Genomic DNA, 14617 nt, shown 5'->3' on the forward strand with positions numbered 1-14617 from the left:
CTGTTCATGCCCGATATCTTTAGTGGCTTTCTGTAGCTCATTCTTTTTGCCCCCAGGGTCGATACCCGGTTGGCTGCCGCGTCCGGTATCAGTTCTAGCGTCGAGATCGTCATCTGATATAAGGTCAGGTTCCGTATCGTGTGCAGAATCAGCTGATATTCCATGCTCATTGACTGGTATGGTGTTAGGTTTCGTGCCATCTCCATGATCGGCTGCCATATCTAGTGAGGTATCGGGGTCAACGACAGAACTATCACTTTTCTTGGAATTCCCTCTATCCTTAACATCAGACACATTCCCGAGCTTCTTATCCAGTTCTTGATCTGAGACAATATGAGGATGAGATTCGGGTTCAGGACCAGGCTGAGGTTCCATGGTAGTATCTAAGTCAATGTCTGGGGCTGGGATAAGCGTATCAGTGGTTGTCTCAGTCACAGTTCTAGCAATACGGGGTTTAATGTCGGGATTGGGATGTGGGGACTCTACTGGCGGAGTCTCAGTGTCAGGGTCGAGCTTAGAATCTGAATCGACGGCGGTCTCGCCCATGAGCCCCTTACGACTCTCTTCGACCGATTCCTCGATCTGCTCCTTCACGAGGTCCTTGACGGGTTCTTCCTGAGGATCCTCGACGGGTTCCTTGACGGGTTCCTTGATGGGCTCCTTGATGGGCTCCTCGACGGGTTCCATAACCGGCTCTTCCATCAGCCCCGGGTCAGGTTTAAGATCGGATTCAGGATCGGATTTCCGATAGGCCGCAAGAACGGCCGCAAGGTTGGGCCGAGGGCCAAGATCAGAGTCCGAGTCCGAGTCCGAGTCAATATCCGAAAGGGGGCTCTTATGCACTTTACAGCGGCACTTTTCGTGATTTCGGATGACCTTTTCCATGCGCTTGATCTTCTCGAACTGCGCCACGTGAGATACCATAGAGGTCCCGATGCTGTCGAAAGTCTCCTTAAGTCGCGTGTACTCATGGTCCTTCGCCTTGAGTGCCTTCTGCAGCTGTTTGTTGTGGATCGCCGTTCGATTGGAGTTGTATTCATGATCGGCTGCTTCTTGCTGCGCTGCGGCCAAATTTTCTTCGAGTTCAAGCACCTGACGCCGTGTGGCCTCAAGGTTGTCGTGCAGGTCCATCGCTTGCTTCTCGGCACCCTGCCTCCAGGTGTCGTGCTGCTTCTCAAGATCGGATGCTTTCGAATATAGATCGTCATACTCTTCCTGGCAGGTCTGAAGTTGGGTTCTCAATCGCTTATTCACCTCCTTCAACTTATCGATCTCTGTTCCCTGGAGCTCGATGGTCAACTGCTGATCGAAGAGCTCTTGCTCTTGTTTGTTGTCCGCCATCACCGCCGTGGATAGGCCTAAAAGGTAAATCAGGCCGCGGCTTGATAACAGAGGCTGGGCTATTTGCTTGTAGAGAGGATTAGTTTTGGCAGTATCAAGAAACACTGGGTAGTAGACATGGAGTGTAGTCAGGAAATGAAGGCGAGCCTAAGAACTGGGTATTTGCGATTCGGAGCTGCCGAGAATTGGTATCGACCTTGACCAACTTCGAGCTATAGTTGATGGATACTAGAACACTTTGAGTCATTGACAGAAGATAGGAGACTTGGCTAGTGAGTGGCCGGCGAGCCTCTTGCGCGGATTTCTCTTCAATGTTAGTGTCTAGAAATAAGAATAAGCCAGGGCATAAATATACAAAACAGTAATAGGTATTCTTCAGTGAATAATAGTACAACCGAAATGCGGGAGTCTTAGTGGTCCACGCTGGAGAGAAGGGGGTATGATTGAACAACTTGCATCAGCACTTGATTTACGATTGCCGGGTGGTGGCAACAACATGAAATCCTAAACCTGGGATGGTAAGAACGGTTGAATTTCCTAGTGCCCAGGCCGGTTTAATGCTTTGTTTCGTTAATTCATTGGACTATGATCGTCGCATGCCCTCGACAAAGAAGCTGTAGGCTGTAGCAGACGATACCGAATGTGGACAACCGGAACAAGCAATAACGCAGGTATAAAACAGAAAATCAACCAATTAATACTCGAATATGAAACTCGGACTTGTAAATGAATTCAGACTGGGTCGGGTCCAATGTACTTTTTTCATCGACCGAGCTGTGGTGCATTCCTGGGCAAAATTCCTTTGTCCTGCCTGGTCCGCTTCCGTCAAACAATAGCGTCTGTACAAAAGTCCGAGAAATATGCTTCTTCAACACCACAAAGGTACTAGCATAGCTAGCGAAATATGAAATATTCCCTCGCGGTGGGCCATAGAATCGTTGCCATCAAGGTGAACATTATTAACGGCTCACCAAAGTAGTGGCTCCTTAACAGGAAAACGGAAGCAGGAAGCTTCGGGGAATAGGAAACCTTGAATCTTAGATGCTAAACTTAAATAGAATTGAATAAAATTCAGATGATATGCGGTTGACGATTTTGTGGAAGGTAGTGCGTTTTTAAATGATCATGACATGATCGGAGTGACCAGACAGATAGCAACATGAGGAGTTTCAATTTGCCAGTCCGGTGTCCACCCACTTCAATATTTGGAGGGCTCAAAGGATACGCGCCGAAGAGACAAGGTAATCATCCTCTTGCCAGTTCCAATGGTCGGTTGAGCCGTTCAAGGCCTGTTCAGCCGGTAATTGGATCGAGACCAAATTTTAGCAATCGTTTGAAACCATTGTCTTTTGGCTTGATCTCACCTACGGGAAAGCGCTTCGGATTACCAAGTCTCCCAAACAATATCCGGCAAGACGTTTCGCATAATTTTCCAATGCGCCAAAGCAGACCCAATCTGATGCCTCTCCAGCTCCGCTTCCTGTCCGCGGCGGAGGACCCCAGCTGACCTGGCTTCATCGGAAGTCAAATCAATCGCAATTTCCCACTCTGGGTTTGGTGGAATATATCTCTGCCGTCCAAGACTGTCGCCATGATCCGCCAGCTCAGGCTTCCGGAAAGTGAGTTTCGAGTCTTCTGATTTTACGCAGAACAAGATCATGTTGATAAAGGTTTCACCATCAGGGTCCGGTGGGCTGTCGCGGTAGATCCGGCAGTTTGGGAAGACTGTATGTATTGTGTTCAGAACCATCTTTGCAGAGGGCAACTCAAGATCTCCAGCGTAGTTCTATGCGGTAATTAGAGTTTGATGCTAATGATGATCTAGAATTGAAATAACTTACTATCGCGATCGCACCATTCTCCCGGAGAAGTGATCTCAACCCCTCTAGAAATTCGAGCGTAAACAAAGCGGCCGGTTCAGCGCCTCCAGTGAACACATCATGGATGATGTAGTCGTAGGATGAAGGATGGTCCAGAGCGGTGTTTCTGACAAATGGTATGGCATTCTCGATGGCGGCTGTGTGGTTGCTGGGAAGACCGAAGTACTTGGTCGCGAAATAGTGCACAACAGGATCTATTTCCACAATAGTAGTGTTGATCCCCAGCTTGATGAAGGCTGATGGACTGGTGCCGATTCCGAGGCCACTTCAAAAGAGTCAATAATGTGTACAATCCAAGAGGAAGAAGTAAAGAGTTCTAGAGGGTAATTGAATAGATGACGTACATTACCAATGCAGACGATTCTGCGTCCTCTCGTTTATCCGGAACCTCGATTAGCCGGACAGCTTCCAGCATGTTGAAGACGGAATAGATAGACTCGGGTTCCTTCTGCCCCTGTTCGGCTCTATCCGGTGATACCAACCATTCACCTCCCAGCAAACTGTGGTCACATCTCATGACACGGAAGGCATCATTTTGGCCTTCTAGGACGGAGATATACCCGGTCAGGGATTCTTGTCTTTCCAATAGTGTGAATTGGTGCGGTGCAAGCGTCTTGTTGAGCGCTGCTGTAGTGGTATCGGCCACGAAATGCGGATTCGTCAGGAATGTATGGAATATGGATGGAAGAGCAAGAAAGATCAACCATGATGGGGAAAGGGCAGAAAATGCGCACGCAATCAACAGCTGTAACCCTGTTCGGGTGAAGGCAGAAGCTGTCCCAATGTAGTGAGGGAGAGTGGCATAAAATAACTTTTGAAGAAGAGAGAACCCCATATAAGACCCGACCACAGGCAAGGCGTCTTTGATCGCATGTCCAGATGAGGTCAAACCTGCCTTTTCAACCAGACCGGCCCCGGAAAAGAACGTCACAAATAGAAGCGGAAGGAGAGTGAGAAGCTCCGTCAGTAATGGCCCTGCGGTTGGCCCGAGTTTAGAACTAAATGAGAATAGAAAGAATTGTATCGTGGGTATCCAAAACGCGATGACGGGGAGGAGACGCTCCAGATTGAGCCAAAGTCTGCCCTGCACCGTCCCTTTCCATACAAAAGCCAGCAAAGCAATAGCACTTAAGGAACGCTGGTGGAATTGAGAAGAAGGTATTGAGCCATAGACCGGCGCAAGAGTCAATTGGGAGACTGGTGAAGCAAGCGCAGCGAGGGCAAGATATCCAGCTGCTCGCCCGAGATGGAACCACCTGCTCGTTTGCTTCTGGGGATGCTGAGCTTTTGGCCCCGGCTTCCGGGTACTTTTAGATTGACTAGGCATGATGGAAAAGAAGTGGAAGAATAATCGAACAATGACAAAAACGAGCGCGATAATCCCGGATTAAGCTTGTGAGTCCAGAGACGTGGCAGAAATACCGGAACCATGCTCAGTCCAGGGAGGTCAACTCTGAAACCCTTGGGCTAGAACAACCGTGTCACGCATCCAACAAAATTATCAATGTAAATGGCAAAGTCGGTTAGTAGAAGAATACTGATGATACTTGCTCAAAGGTGTTTGGATATACCAGTGCTATTTAAGCCAACGAGGGGGCTCTTGATTGGCTCAGCCTCCTGTGGTGTGGACACGATGGTACGGATTGCTCCCAAGTCTGAAGGGATCCAACGGTCGAGTAACCTGATAGTTACTATTTCAGCCACATGCATATCATGATTCATCATTCAATGGCGGCTTCGAGGGTCTTGTGCTGATGATCCACGATCATAAATGACCTCGAAGTACGGAATGTATCGGATGTATTGAGGTGTCTTGCCACTTTAATCCACGCACCAAGTCCAAAGGACGGTACGTGACCGATACAGGTATGTAGCTCTCGATCATTGTGGCGAACTTGGATTGTAGCTACAATACACGGTACCTACAAGCTCCGCCTCATCTGAATCTAGCACGGTGAGATTATGGTACATTGCAGTTTCGAGCATATACGGTCTTCATAAGACCTACAACTTCTTGTACGGAATGCCTTACTTCCACTTTGCCATGGACCCAAGACGGCAACCTGCTCCGTCAGAGGCAGAGGAGGATAAACAAGACCAACCATCGGGAAACCAGGTTTCAGATCGCATTCGTATCAAGAATCGACGAAAGCGATATCTTGACACACACCCCGAATACTTTGGCGCGTCTCTGGAGCTTGCTGGTATATCCTACCCGTTTATCGATTTATCCAGGCTCAATAACTAACACGCCACGCGATCAGATCCTTTGCTCTACGACCGGTTGATTCGCCGATTCCAATCTACCACGGAGAGAGAAGAGGAAGGCCGACAAAAGGGATACTCTGGCGTTCTCGAAGCAGACCTACTCCGCGCCGAAGCGAAGATCTCCGCCATTGCCAACCCCGACCCAAACTCCATTTTTACATACCGACGCGGTCCCGATGGCGAAATCCTTGCCGAGGAAGCCGATGAGGTGCCCGACACCAAAGAGGACGGACAAGAACGATGGCGCTACGAGATGGAGCAACGGTTCTTGAGAGGGGATGATAACGACTTCGACTACGACACCGTGGACGAGAACGAAGACTTGGATGATTGGGCAGAGGAAGATCGGCAGCGTCAGGAAGAATACTTCGACAAAGAAGAGCCGCACTGGGCCGTCGATGATGGCCGAACCATTATTGGCGAGACTGGAATTCAAGATTTCTAAATGATTGCCGCAATGGGCCATCTTGTGTAACACGAGCTCTCCGCGTCCAGCCATGTCCGCATTCAGAGGATTTCGGTTGCGATTCCACGGGACAAAGACGGATTTGTTTGCAGGACATCGAGAATGGGACACATCAAACATATTTCGAGGCTTCAGCTGTTTGTCGCATGATGAACAACTCCGACCGGAACCAGACGTTTGCTTCATCCAGATCGTGCAATCCAATCGATCATTCAAACCCACATCATTTAATCAGATATGGAAGGTGACTCAAGAGATCTCGGAGACTCTCCATTACTACCTAACGGTGCATCAGAGGATACACAGACACCTCAAGCATGGTCGAAGCCTCATGAAGCCAGCACGGAATCGCCACCTCCAATCCCACCAAAGTCTGCCCTGCGTCCTCGCTCAGAGGCCTTTTCGTACCACAGCGCCTCCGCTATTCCCCCAGCTGGTGATAGTAATGCGATAACGATCCATTCCGAAGACGCGATTGCCCGTAGTGCAGCTATACGGTCAAGACCTAATCGATTCGGCGAGGTCTTCTACGAGGACTCACAAATCGCATCACCGCCCGGCGACCGTTGCAGTAATTGCTTAACAACACAAGGCGCCCGTACCGATGCGCACACCGCTCGTCGAAGGTCGGAAATTTTTACGGTAACCTGCCTGATTGCCGCAGGCGTGCTGCTTGGATGGGTCATCACGTCTCTGTCGCTGCGTTTCTTCCCTGGAAATCTGGTTGGAGATGGGCATATTGAGGAGGATGGAACGGCGTTTCTGCTATAAGGATTTACACGAATTGAAATGAGGAGGACACGGACTTTCGTCGCCTTGATTTTGGGCATTACGCTATCCAGAATACAAGACGGCCGTTGGACTATGCGGTTGCTTGCACAGTCTCTGCGAACGGGAACAGTTATGGGACGAAAAATTGGAATTGCAGAGAGATCGACGCAATAGACGTATCTACAACAATGACTTCAATTTTTGGTCCAAACCAATCATCCGGCCTAAATTATGCACTACTTACGGTACTTGGGCATTCTCCGAAGACAAATGCACTGCCCATGACTGTTGTGGTGGAGGAAAGTGCCAAAGGGGGAGGAGGAAAGCTCAAGATGGTTCGGTTGACCTTACGGTACATACATGCGACGAAAACCACTGACCTCAGCGAATCCAGTCTGTCCCTCAACCAACGATACCTACAAACGCCTAGATCGATCCCCTAGCATTTTGGTTTATGCATTGATTCATCATATTATCTACTCGGACGATATATTAGAACCTTGGGTTGTCCTTGTCCGCTCATTTCCTTCGGACGCAGTCGCCGCTCCCTCCTCGTTCCCTTTCGCTCTTCTTCTTCTTCTTCTTCTTCTTCTTCTTCTTCTTGTTTTTGTCACGATGGAGGCAGTGGAAGGGATTGTTCATCCTTATTTCCCGGTCGAAAGCGTGCTATTAGGTTACGTTGCAAATGACTGGACTGTCAAAGACATCTTTGGCGTGTTCTTTGGTGCCATTCTCGCAGTCGCTGTCACAACCCGGGTCGTCTCACATTATATCAACCCGAAGCTCTCTGTCCGAGACCAGTGGCTCGTTGTCTGGTTTATTTTGTGTATGATGCCTTCTCTTTGGCTTTGTACAGGTATTGGCTAACGCTTACGCAGCTGGGACAATCCATATCGTCATCGAGGGATACTTCTCGCTAAACCATCGCAACATGCCGCCAATGCAGGATTATCTTGGGCAGGGCTGGAAAGAATATTCGAAAGGCGACTCGAGATACCTGACTATCGATCCGTTCTTGGTATCCATGGAAACAGTCACTGCAGTACGAGAATCTCCCAACCCTTACTTCGCCATCACGTTGCACTGACTTAAGATAGTTTGCCTGGGGACCCCTTTGCTATATAGAGGCTTGGTACACCTTGATTGATCACCCATACAGGCACCCTGTGCAGGTTCTTGTGTCAACTGGGCAGTTCTACGGGGATGTGCTCTACTTTACGACCTACCTCGGCGACTACCTCTACGATGGGTTGAACTACTCTCGGCCGGAGGCACTGTACTTCTGGGGTTACGTCGTCGGCTTGAATGCATTTTGGTTCGTGATCCCAGGATGTGAGTACCTCGCCCTATATTCATAGAAGCACGCTGATACTTCATCCACAGATTGCGTTTACCGTAGCATGAAGGAAACAGCCCGCGCTTTTAGTGTCATAAAGGAGTCGGCCTTGAAGTTGAAGCAAAAGTAATCAACGTATGAAGGAACTACGTTAAGGGTCGAGCTTTGGAACTGAAGCAGTACTTAGAAGCGAGCGCCGAAATTCGAATCGTTTTGGTTGACAGCAATAGGCCTGGACCAGGTCCCGTTTATCTCCTCCTAGGCATAATACACAGAACCAAATTTTATAAAGAACAGTGCAAAGCGGCTTGCCTATGACATCCGCCGAATGATCATCCAATCAGTAATATATAAGTCCAGGGCAAAACTGTGTCTCAGAAAATAAGTCGACGCAAATCAAAGGTCCACCCCGGCTTTCTTTTCCTGCTAACCATCATATGAATGAGCTACCTGCTCGTCTGTCTCCAAACCCTTCTCCCCGTTTTGGTGCCAAAGCATGGAATGGCTCATAGCCTCCCCCAGCAAGGAGGTTATCCCTCTCGTTCCGAAGAGTACCGATCGCTGCGCCATCCAGGGATTGTCGCCAGTGATTTCCATCGGCCCCAGTGGATTCGGCTGCCATGAACTCTTGCCATACTTGCTGGTTGACAACGGGTTATCCTTCGATCGCGAGAGGACGTGCTTCATCCAGTTCTGGACAAGCACGGGTCATGATCACCTGTCGGGTTCTCCGTCATATTTAATGACACTATCCGGGATCGGTACAACCGCCATGCTACACCAGATATGCCTCGCATTGCTCCAATCCAAACTCTTCAAACATCCTCCCTTTACACTGACATAGTCCTTTCCTCGACCGGCATGCATGAGCCTGGTGCCACACTTGGTGCAGAAATAACAGTCCATGACCCCACCACTCGCAGTAGGGCGTGAGAAAGTCGAGATTGGAAGGCTGGCGGGAAGACTAAAAGGAGGAAATATGGCGGATGTGCCGAACGCTGAGGCGCTTTGAGCACGGCATTGCGTACAATGGCAATGGTATAGGTCGAGTGGCTGTTCTAACGGAGTGGTGAACTGGACGTCTCCACATTGACAGGTCGCTTCCATGGCAGGTCTCGACCCCCACGAGTACGGGTAAAGCACTTGAGGTAAGTACTCAAATACTGGGCCTACTAATTGAGGCAAGTAGACGCATTTATGGAGGAGGGAGTTTAGTTTCAATAGCGTGATGGTGTTTATGTTGATGATAACTACGAAAGAACTTGGAGGAAGCCTGTTTGGACTTCGGAGTGGTGTGATCCAGAGTTCCCGACCCGCCAGGAAGCCCAATCCGATATTAGCGTTCCAACACAGCCATTACCGTAGCCTCCTTTTTGATCCCCACCCAAGGCACCCTCCATTCTGCACTTTCTTGAACGAGATACTAACCAAATCAAGTAGTTATGAGATCCTCAACGAGGCCTTGATCACCACGTCGCTTCGGCACCCCTCTCTAAATCCGCGATCACGATGCTGTACACTAGTATCAAGAAGGCTCGCGAACTTCTGAGCAGCGAGGCCTCACCGAGGGAGACTTGCTCTAAGAAATACTAGCTCCACTAGGGGCTCTCTTGCAAGCACTCAATCTTGGAGGGACTGCGGTGATCTGAAGCTTACGAGATACCTTTGGTCGCAATCAATTCTCATTGATTTATCAGGAGGGAGGTTGTGCAAGGCCCACTAGAACTAGTACATCCGTATGCCCATATCAAGGATCCTGTCGTCAAAAGGCCTCGCCTCCAACGAGCAGCGTCCTCAAGGCTCAAACCCTCCCCAGCCATTGAGAGTGTTCCCGTGAAACCGTTTGAGGGTCCTGATAGGCGAGAGCCTTCTGAGTTCGAACTTCGAATTGGCGGAAGCCAGGCCGAGTCAGATGATGGCTCGGGCGCGGGAGTTACTAGATTCGATCAGGGAGAGTCTTCTTAGGCACTAAGATAATTAGATAAACCGATGCTACTCCGTAGAATGCTTCGAAGAGCTTCAAAATAAGTCTTGAGTGAATCAGCCAATCAGAGGGCGCGATTTGATATTTGTCCACGTGACTGGTCGGATTGAACATATATGACGGAGTCGATCGATTGTTTCCCACCCTCTGCTCCTTATCTACTTTCCTAGGCATACAAGTTCTCCTGATTCCTTAAGGATCAGCCTCGTCTTACCACAGTATGCAACAGAATCTGCTATCCTCCGGCGGTTCGCAAGCGAACCGTAAGAGACCAACCGTTTTGCATTAAGCTAGCTCACTCGATGCGTGCTGTGACTTTTTTCCCTTGTTGATCTTGATCGTCTTCCTTGCCCTACGTTGCGGATTGAGCATCTACAGGTGACTATAAATCCCAAGAAGATTGAGCCTCCGTTACAGCGGATATTCCAATCTCAACACATTCTAACCCAGATAACTAGCTATAGTTTGAACTGGGGTCAACTTCTGCCCGTCATCAGCATCGGAAGGACGGGGTAAATGTTGCATGTCGAGTTGGACGACGTTTGTAATGAAGCTCCTTCATATTCGATCTCCACGTCCAAGCCATCGGATGCAACTGCGGCTCTCCGCCCTTTGCATATGGCGAGCAGTTCTAGCCCTCATTCAGGATTTAATAATTCAAAGTTAAGTCTTATTTTAAGAGTCTCTCTTCCCCCGTATTCCCCAGTCTTCTTATTTAAGTTAAAGTTGGCTTTCATTTTGCCAATTTGGATCTTTCTTAATTTTTCTGAAGTCAGTATCCATTGAAGCCAAATTATAAACATGCCCGGTCGTCTTCAAGGAAAAATCGCCGTTATAACAGGCAACAGCACTGGCATTGGCCGCGCTATATCCCTGACCTTCTACCGCGAAGGCGCAACCGTGGTCTGCAGTGATATGAAGGAGGATGCACCAGACGGAAGCACCACGCATGGCCTGATCACAAAGGATGGAGGTAAAGCTATCTTCATTCAGTGCGACGTGACGAAGCCCAGTGAGGTAAAGAACCTCATGAACACAGCCGTCAACGAGTTCGGAAGAATCGACATGTACCTACCTCACTTCTATTACTTCTCTCGGCTTGCTAATATAGGCGGTTAGTCTGGTCTGTAATGCTGGCAACAGTGGAATTACCCGGGAGCATATGCCCGCGCCGATCTGGGAGCTCGATGACTCTGTGTGGGAGCGGACCATGGGCGTGAATGTGCACGGCGTATTTCAAACGCTCAAATATGGGCTGCGTTATATGATTAATCAAGAGCCTGCAGCGGATGGGAAGCGAGGACGGATCATCAACTTGGCAAGCATTGTGGGGCTTGTTGGCACCAGGAACTCATGTATGTGATGTCGTTTCTGTCAAAGAGTAGGAACGACATGCTTATCACCATTCAGCGTCCTACGTTGCCTCGAAGCATGCCGTCGCTGGCCTGACAAAGTCGGTTGCTCTTGAAGTTGCACCGTATAATATCCATTGCAATGCAGTCTGTCCAGGATGTGAGAGGCCATTTCACTCCATCACTTTTGGACTTAGCTAATTCGCATCTAGTCGTCGATACTGCATTAGTCGCGGGGTTGAAAGAGAATGATGCAGCATGGCAGCTGATTAATAACCTTCACCCCTTGGGAGGCATAGGCAAGGCCCAGGACATCGCGAATATGATTCTGTTCATGGCGTCAGAAGAAAATACTTGGATGACTGGCGCATGCGTTCCTGTTGATGGCGGTTACACTGCGCAGTAGACTTGTGGCCACTACGGCGATAGCGGGCTTCGTTCTTCCATCAAAATTACGACATATCAGCCTATCAGAATATTCTGAGATACTAGAAAATGAACTAAATAGGATGATCGTCCAGTCAGTGGATAAACGGCAAGTCTCCTGGTTCGAATCTCTCAGCTTTAGCCAGTCCTGAATATCAGTCAACGTGGTTCTTCGAAATAGTTGGTCCAGAACACAAGGCGAGCACATATGCACGAGACAATTCGAGACAAAGACAGGGACGACTCAACCTGCGTGAAGTCAACCGAACAACCGGGAAGCGATAATTACATTTTCGATAAAGTCGAACTCAGGGACAAGGCCATTTCACGGCCTCAATCCATAATTGGCTCGGTCTCGATGCATATGAGGAGTCTCGTGAACGTGATGATTTCCGATACCATCAAAGTTTATAAGGCCACGCAATCGTTAGTAGAACCCAGTACGTCCAACGGCAGCACCACATCAACAATAGCTGCCAGCACCCAATGGGTTTAAGGTAGACTTGGTCCTGAATATATATCACAGCTAGGTTTCATGTACATCCTTACGACTTGAAAGGGTGCCTGTTTATCTCTCAACGCTTCGCATCCGCTTTCATGCCCCCTTGCACCCAATCCCGGGTTTTCTTCGCCTCCTCCTCCACCTTCGCCTGGTCCCTCAGCAGCTCCTTGATCCTATGCGGACTGGGCACCTCTTTCCCCTTCTTCACCCCTTCCCTTTGTTCCATCCGGAGTTCCCATGCCTCCAGTTTCGGGAACTCGGTGATATCCACGCCCGCCCATCCGGCTGAGGCAACCCATCCGTAGTGTGCGATATCCGCCACGCTGCATTTCTTCCCGTCGCCCACCAGGTAGTCTCTCCCCTCCGCAAGATGCTTGTCCAGCACGCCGTACAGCCGGCGCGTCTCATTCTTATAGCGATTGATCCCGTACTCGATCTTCTCTGGGGCGTATCGCCCGAAATGGTTCGATTGGCCCTGCATGGGACCGACACCCGCGTTCAAGAAGAACAGCCACGATAACATCTCGTAGTACTCGCGAGTGCCAGGGGGAAAAGACACCTTATAGTCCTTATCGTAGGTGTCAGAGAGGTACAGCATGATAGCACCGGATTCAAAGGGGCTGATCGGCTTGCCGTCGGCGTATGAGCCGTCGGTGAGAGCCGGAATTCGGCCATTCGGGTTGATTTTAAGAAACCAGTCTTCTTTTTGAGTGTTTTTGCTTATGTCGATTTTCTCGACTTTGTATGGGAGACTGCCAGTTTGTTAGCCGGAAATATGCTCTAGAGAATCAGGTATCAAGTCACGCACCCTAGCTCCTCCAACAGAATGGAGATTTTGATGCCATTGGGAGTTTGGGCTGTATAGAGTGTAATATCAGGATTTGAAGACATGGTGAATTGATTTGATTATTTTCTCAACTGAAAATTCCGGCTGTACCGTGTAGAGGTCAACGGCGAATAAAAGTGTGGAGGAGTGAGGATGCGGGCAGATTAGTAAATGAGGAATTGGCCTCTTTATAGGTAGTTAGAGATCTTTCGGCTAGACTACGTTACTCAACCTGCTTCTTGGGAACCACTCCAGTATGCTGATGCAGGGCGGATTTCTCGCCTTCGTAGCGATTACAAATGGATCTGATAAAGCGTCACGACTTGTAGCTAGAGTCGGGCCCCTCATTCACCCCGGACAAAGGTATGGTGCCATCTCAGCCCCGATACACCGAGAGGTATAATGGGGTTGATCAGACCGAGCTTGCCCCGAAGACCAGAGTTCGGTTCGTAATCAGATTATCACACCAGCCTGCGCCCGCCGCCGAGCAGATCAAATGCTACCAACCCTGAGCGAGTAAAGAAGCGAATGGAATTCCGGTGTCTGGATGATTCAGGGTCGTTGTGATCGGATTGTGAAGCTGGAGAAAGGTGCGTGAATCCTGTGCCCAGGCGTTAGTTCGAGCTTCGTCCAATTGGAGCTGACGGGGACCAGATGGTATCCGTAGACGTCTAATGAGGCCAACATTCCACGGACCGATTTCCCTCCGGACAACCTGTATGCGACAATCTATGCAGCTTTGACGCTTAGTACCGACCGGTAAAACCTTTGACATTAATTTCAGCAGCACCATGCCTTCCTCGACACCTATTCGCGTCGCGCAAGTCGTCGGGCTGACTACGGCCGCGTTCTTCGCGGGTACGATGTATCCTACAATCTCCTACACGGGATAATAACTGACGCCGCGACCACAACAGGCCAAAGCGCCGCCACGACCTACATCCTCTGCCCCAGCATCATGGAAGCACCCGCGCCGCTGCTCGCGAAGCAATGGCGGAGCGCGTGGACGAAAGGGCGCGCAATCGGCCCGCCGCTAGTGGTGGGGTTGACGGCGACGTTTGGCTTCCTGGCATTTCACGGTGGGTTTTCTTGATGCTCGAGGATGGATTCCGATGATAGAACGGGACTGATGTGCATGGGAGAAGAATACTCTATCATAACGCCCTATAGTAGCTGCGTGCCGTTCGGGTTGCTTGCGGGCGCAGCCGCGCTGATGATCTCGATTGTGCCGTTTACGGTTCTGGTTATTGGGCCAACGAATAGGGCGTTAGCGAGGAAGGCGGAAGAGGCGGATACGCTGGCGAGTCTGATGGATGTGGTGATGGAGAAGGAGTCGAACACGCATTGGCTGGTGGATCGGTGGGCGACGTTGAATCTGGTTCGGGCGGGGATTCTGGGGTTATCTGCGGTGTTGGCGGCATGGGGAGTGGTTGGGTATTAAGGCGCGGTTAGGTACCTTTCACGA

General features: G+C 49.7%; 8 protein-coding genes across 8 annotated transcripts; 5 read left to right on the plus strand and 3 right to left on the minus strand.

The window, feature by feature from the left end:
- Nucleotides 1-2480: 2480 nt before the first annotated feature.
- On the minus strand, nt 2481-4639 carry P152DRAFT_133737 (spermine/spermidine synthase). Its single transcript, XM_033673796.1, has 3 exons — nt 3566-4639; nt 3183-3486; nt 2481-3127 (listed from the first exon to the last, which is right to left on the minus strand). The coding sequence occupies exons 1-3, from the start codon at nt 4546-4548 to the stop codon at nt 2726-2728; spliced, it is 1689 nt and encodes a 562-aa protein (XP_033538318.1). The 5' UTR covers nt 4549-4639; the 3' UTR covers nt 2481-2725.
- A 452-nt stretch (nt 4640-5091) lies between these two features.
- Nucleotides 5092-6063, plus strand: P152DRAFT_133743 (uncharacterized protein). The gene is made up of 2 exons (XM_033673797.1): nt 5092-5425; nt 5486-6063. The coding sequence occupies exons 1-2, from the start codon at nt 5245-5247 to the stop codon at nt 5932-5934; spliced, it is 630 nt and encodes a 209-aa protein (XP_033538319.1). The 5' UTR covers nt 5092-5244; the 3' UTR covers nt 5935-6063.
- On the plus strand, nt 6064-6906 carry P152DRAFT_133744 (uncharacterized protein). Its single transcript, XM_033673798.1, has one exon. The coding sequence runs from the start codon at nt 6193-6195 to the stop codon at nt 6724-6726; it is 534 nt and encodes a 177-aa protein (XP_033538320.1). The 5' UTR covers nt 6064-6192; the 3' UTR covers nt 6727-6906.
- A 128-nt stretch (nt 6907-7034) lies between these two features.
- P152DRAFT_133724 (Emopamil-binding protein) lies at nt 7035-8484 on the plus strand. The gene is made up of 5 exons (XM_033673795.1): nt 7035-7061; nt 7121-7552; nt 7605-7768; nt 7824-8058; nt 8110-8484. Exons 2-5 carry the CDS (start codon nt 7342-7344, stop codon nt 8190-8192), a joined length of 693 nt encoding a protein of 230 aa, XP_033538321.1. The 5' UTR covers nt 7035-7061; nt 7121-7341; the 3' UTR covers nt 8193-8484.
- On the minus strand, nt 8440-9453 carry P152DRAFT_133774 (glutathione-dependent formaldehyde-activating). Its single transcript, XM_033673799.1, has one exon. The coding sequence runs from the start codon at nt 9167-9169 to the stop codon at nt 8777-8779; it is 393 nt and encodes a 130-aa protein (XP_033538322.1). The 5' UTR covers nt 9170-9453; the 3' UTR covers nt 8440-8776.
- A 1394-nt stretch (nt 9454-10847) lies between these two features.
- P152DRAFT_479185 (NAD(P)-binding protein) lies at nt 10848-12132 on the plus strand (the record flags this gene model as incomplete). The annotated part of the gene is made up of 4 exons (XM_033681697.1): nt 10848-11113; nt 11166-11401; nt 11457-11558; nt 11611-12132. The coding sequence occupies 4 exons, from the start codon at nt 10848-10850 to the stop codon at nt 11802-11804; spliced, it is 798 nt and encodes a 265-aa protein (XP_033538323.1). The 3' UTR covers nt 11805-12132.
- Nucleotides 12133-12217: 85 nt separating this feature from the next.
- On the minus strand, nt 12218-13697 carry P152DRAFT_479186 (theta class glutathione S-transferase). Its single transcript, XM_033681698.1, has 2 exons — nt 13135-13697; nt 12218-13078 (listed from the first exon to the last, which is right to left on the minus strand). The coding sequence occupies exons 1-2, from the start codon at nt 13215-13217 to the stop codon at nt 12400-12402; spliced, it is 762 nt and encodes a 253-aa protein (XP_033538324.1). The 5' UTR covers nt 13218-13697; the 3' UTR covers nt 12218-12399.
- Nucleotides 13698-13931: 234 nt separating this feature from the next.
- On the plus strand, nt 13932-14600 carry P152DRAFT_454918 (uncharacterized protein). The gene is made up of 3 exons (XM_033678680.1): nt 13932-14010; nt 14070-14231; nt 14298-14600. Exons 1-3 carry the CDS (start codon nt 13944-13946, stop codon nt 14591-14593), a joined length of 525 nt encoding a protein of 174 aa, XP_033538325.1. The 5' UTR covers nt 13932-13943; the 3' UTR covers nt 14594-14600.
- The last annotated feature ends 17 nt before the right edge of the window (nt 14601-14617 follow it).

This window comes from Eremomyces bilateralis (genome assembly GCF_010015585.1).
Source record: "Eremomyces bilateralis CBS 781.70 unplaced genomic scaffold P152scaffold_2, whole genome shotgun sequence".
In the NCBI taxonomy this organism is placed as follows: Eukaryota; Fungi; Ascomycota; class Dothideomycetes; order Eremomycetales; family Eremomycetaceae; genus Eremomyces; species Eremomyces bilateralis.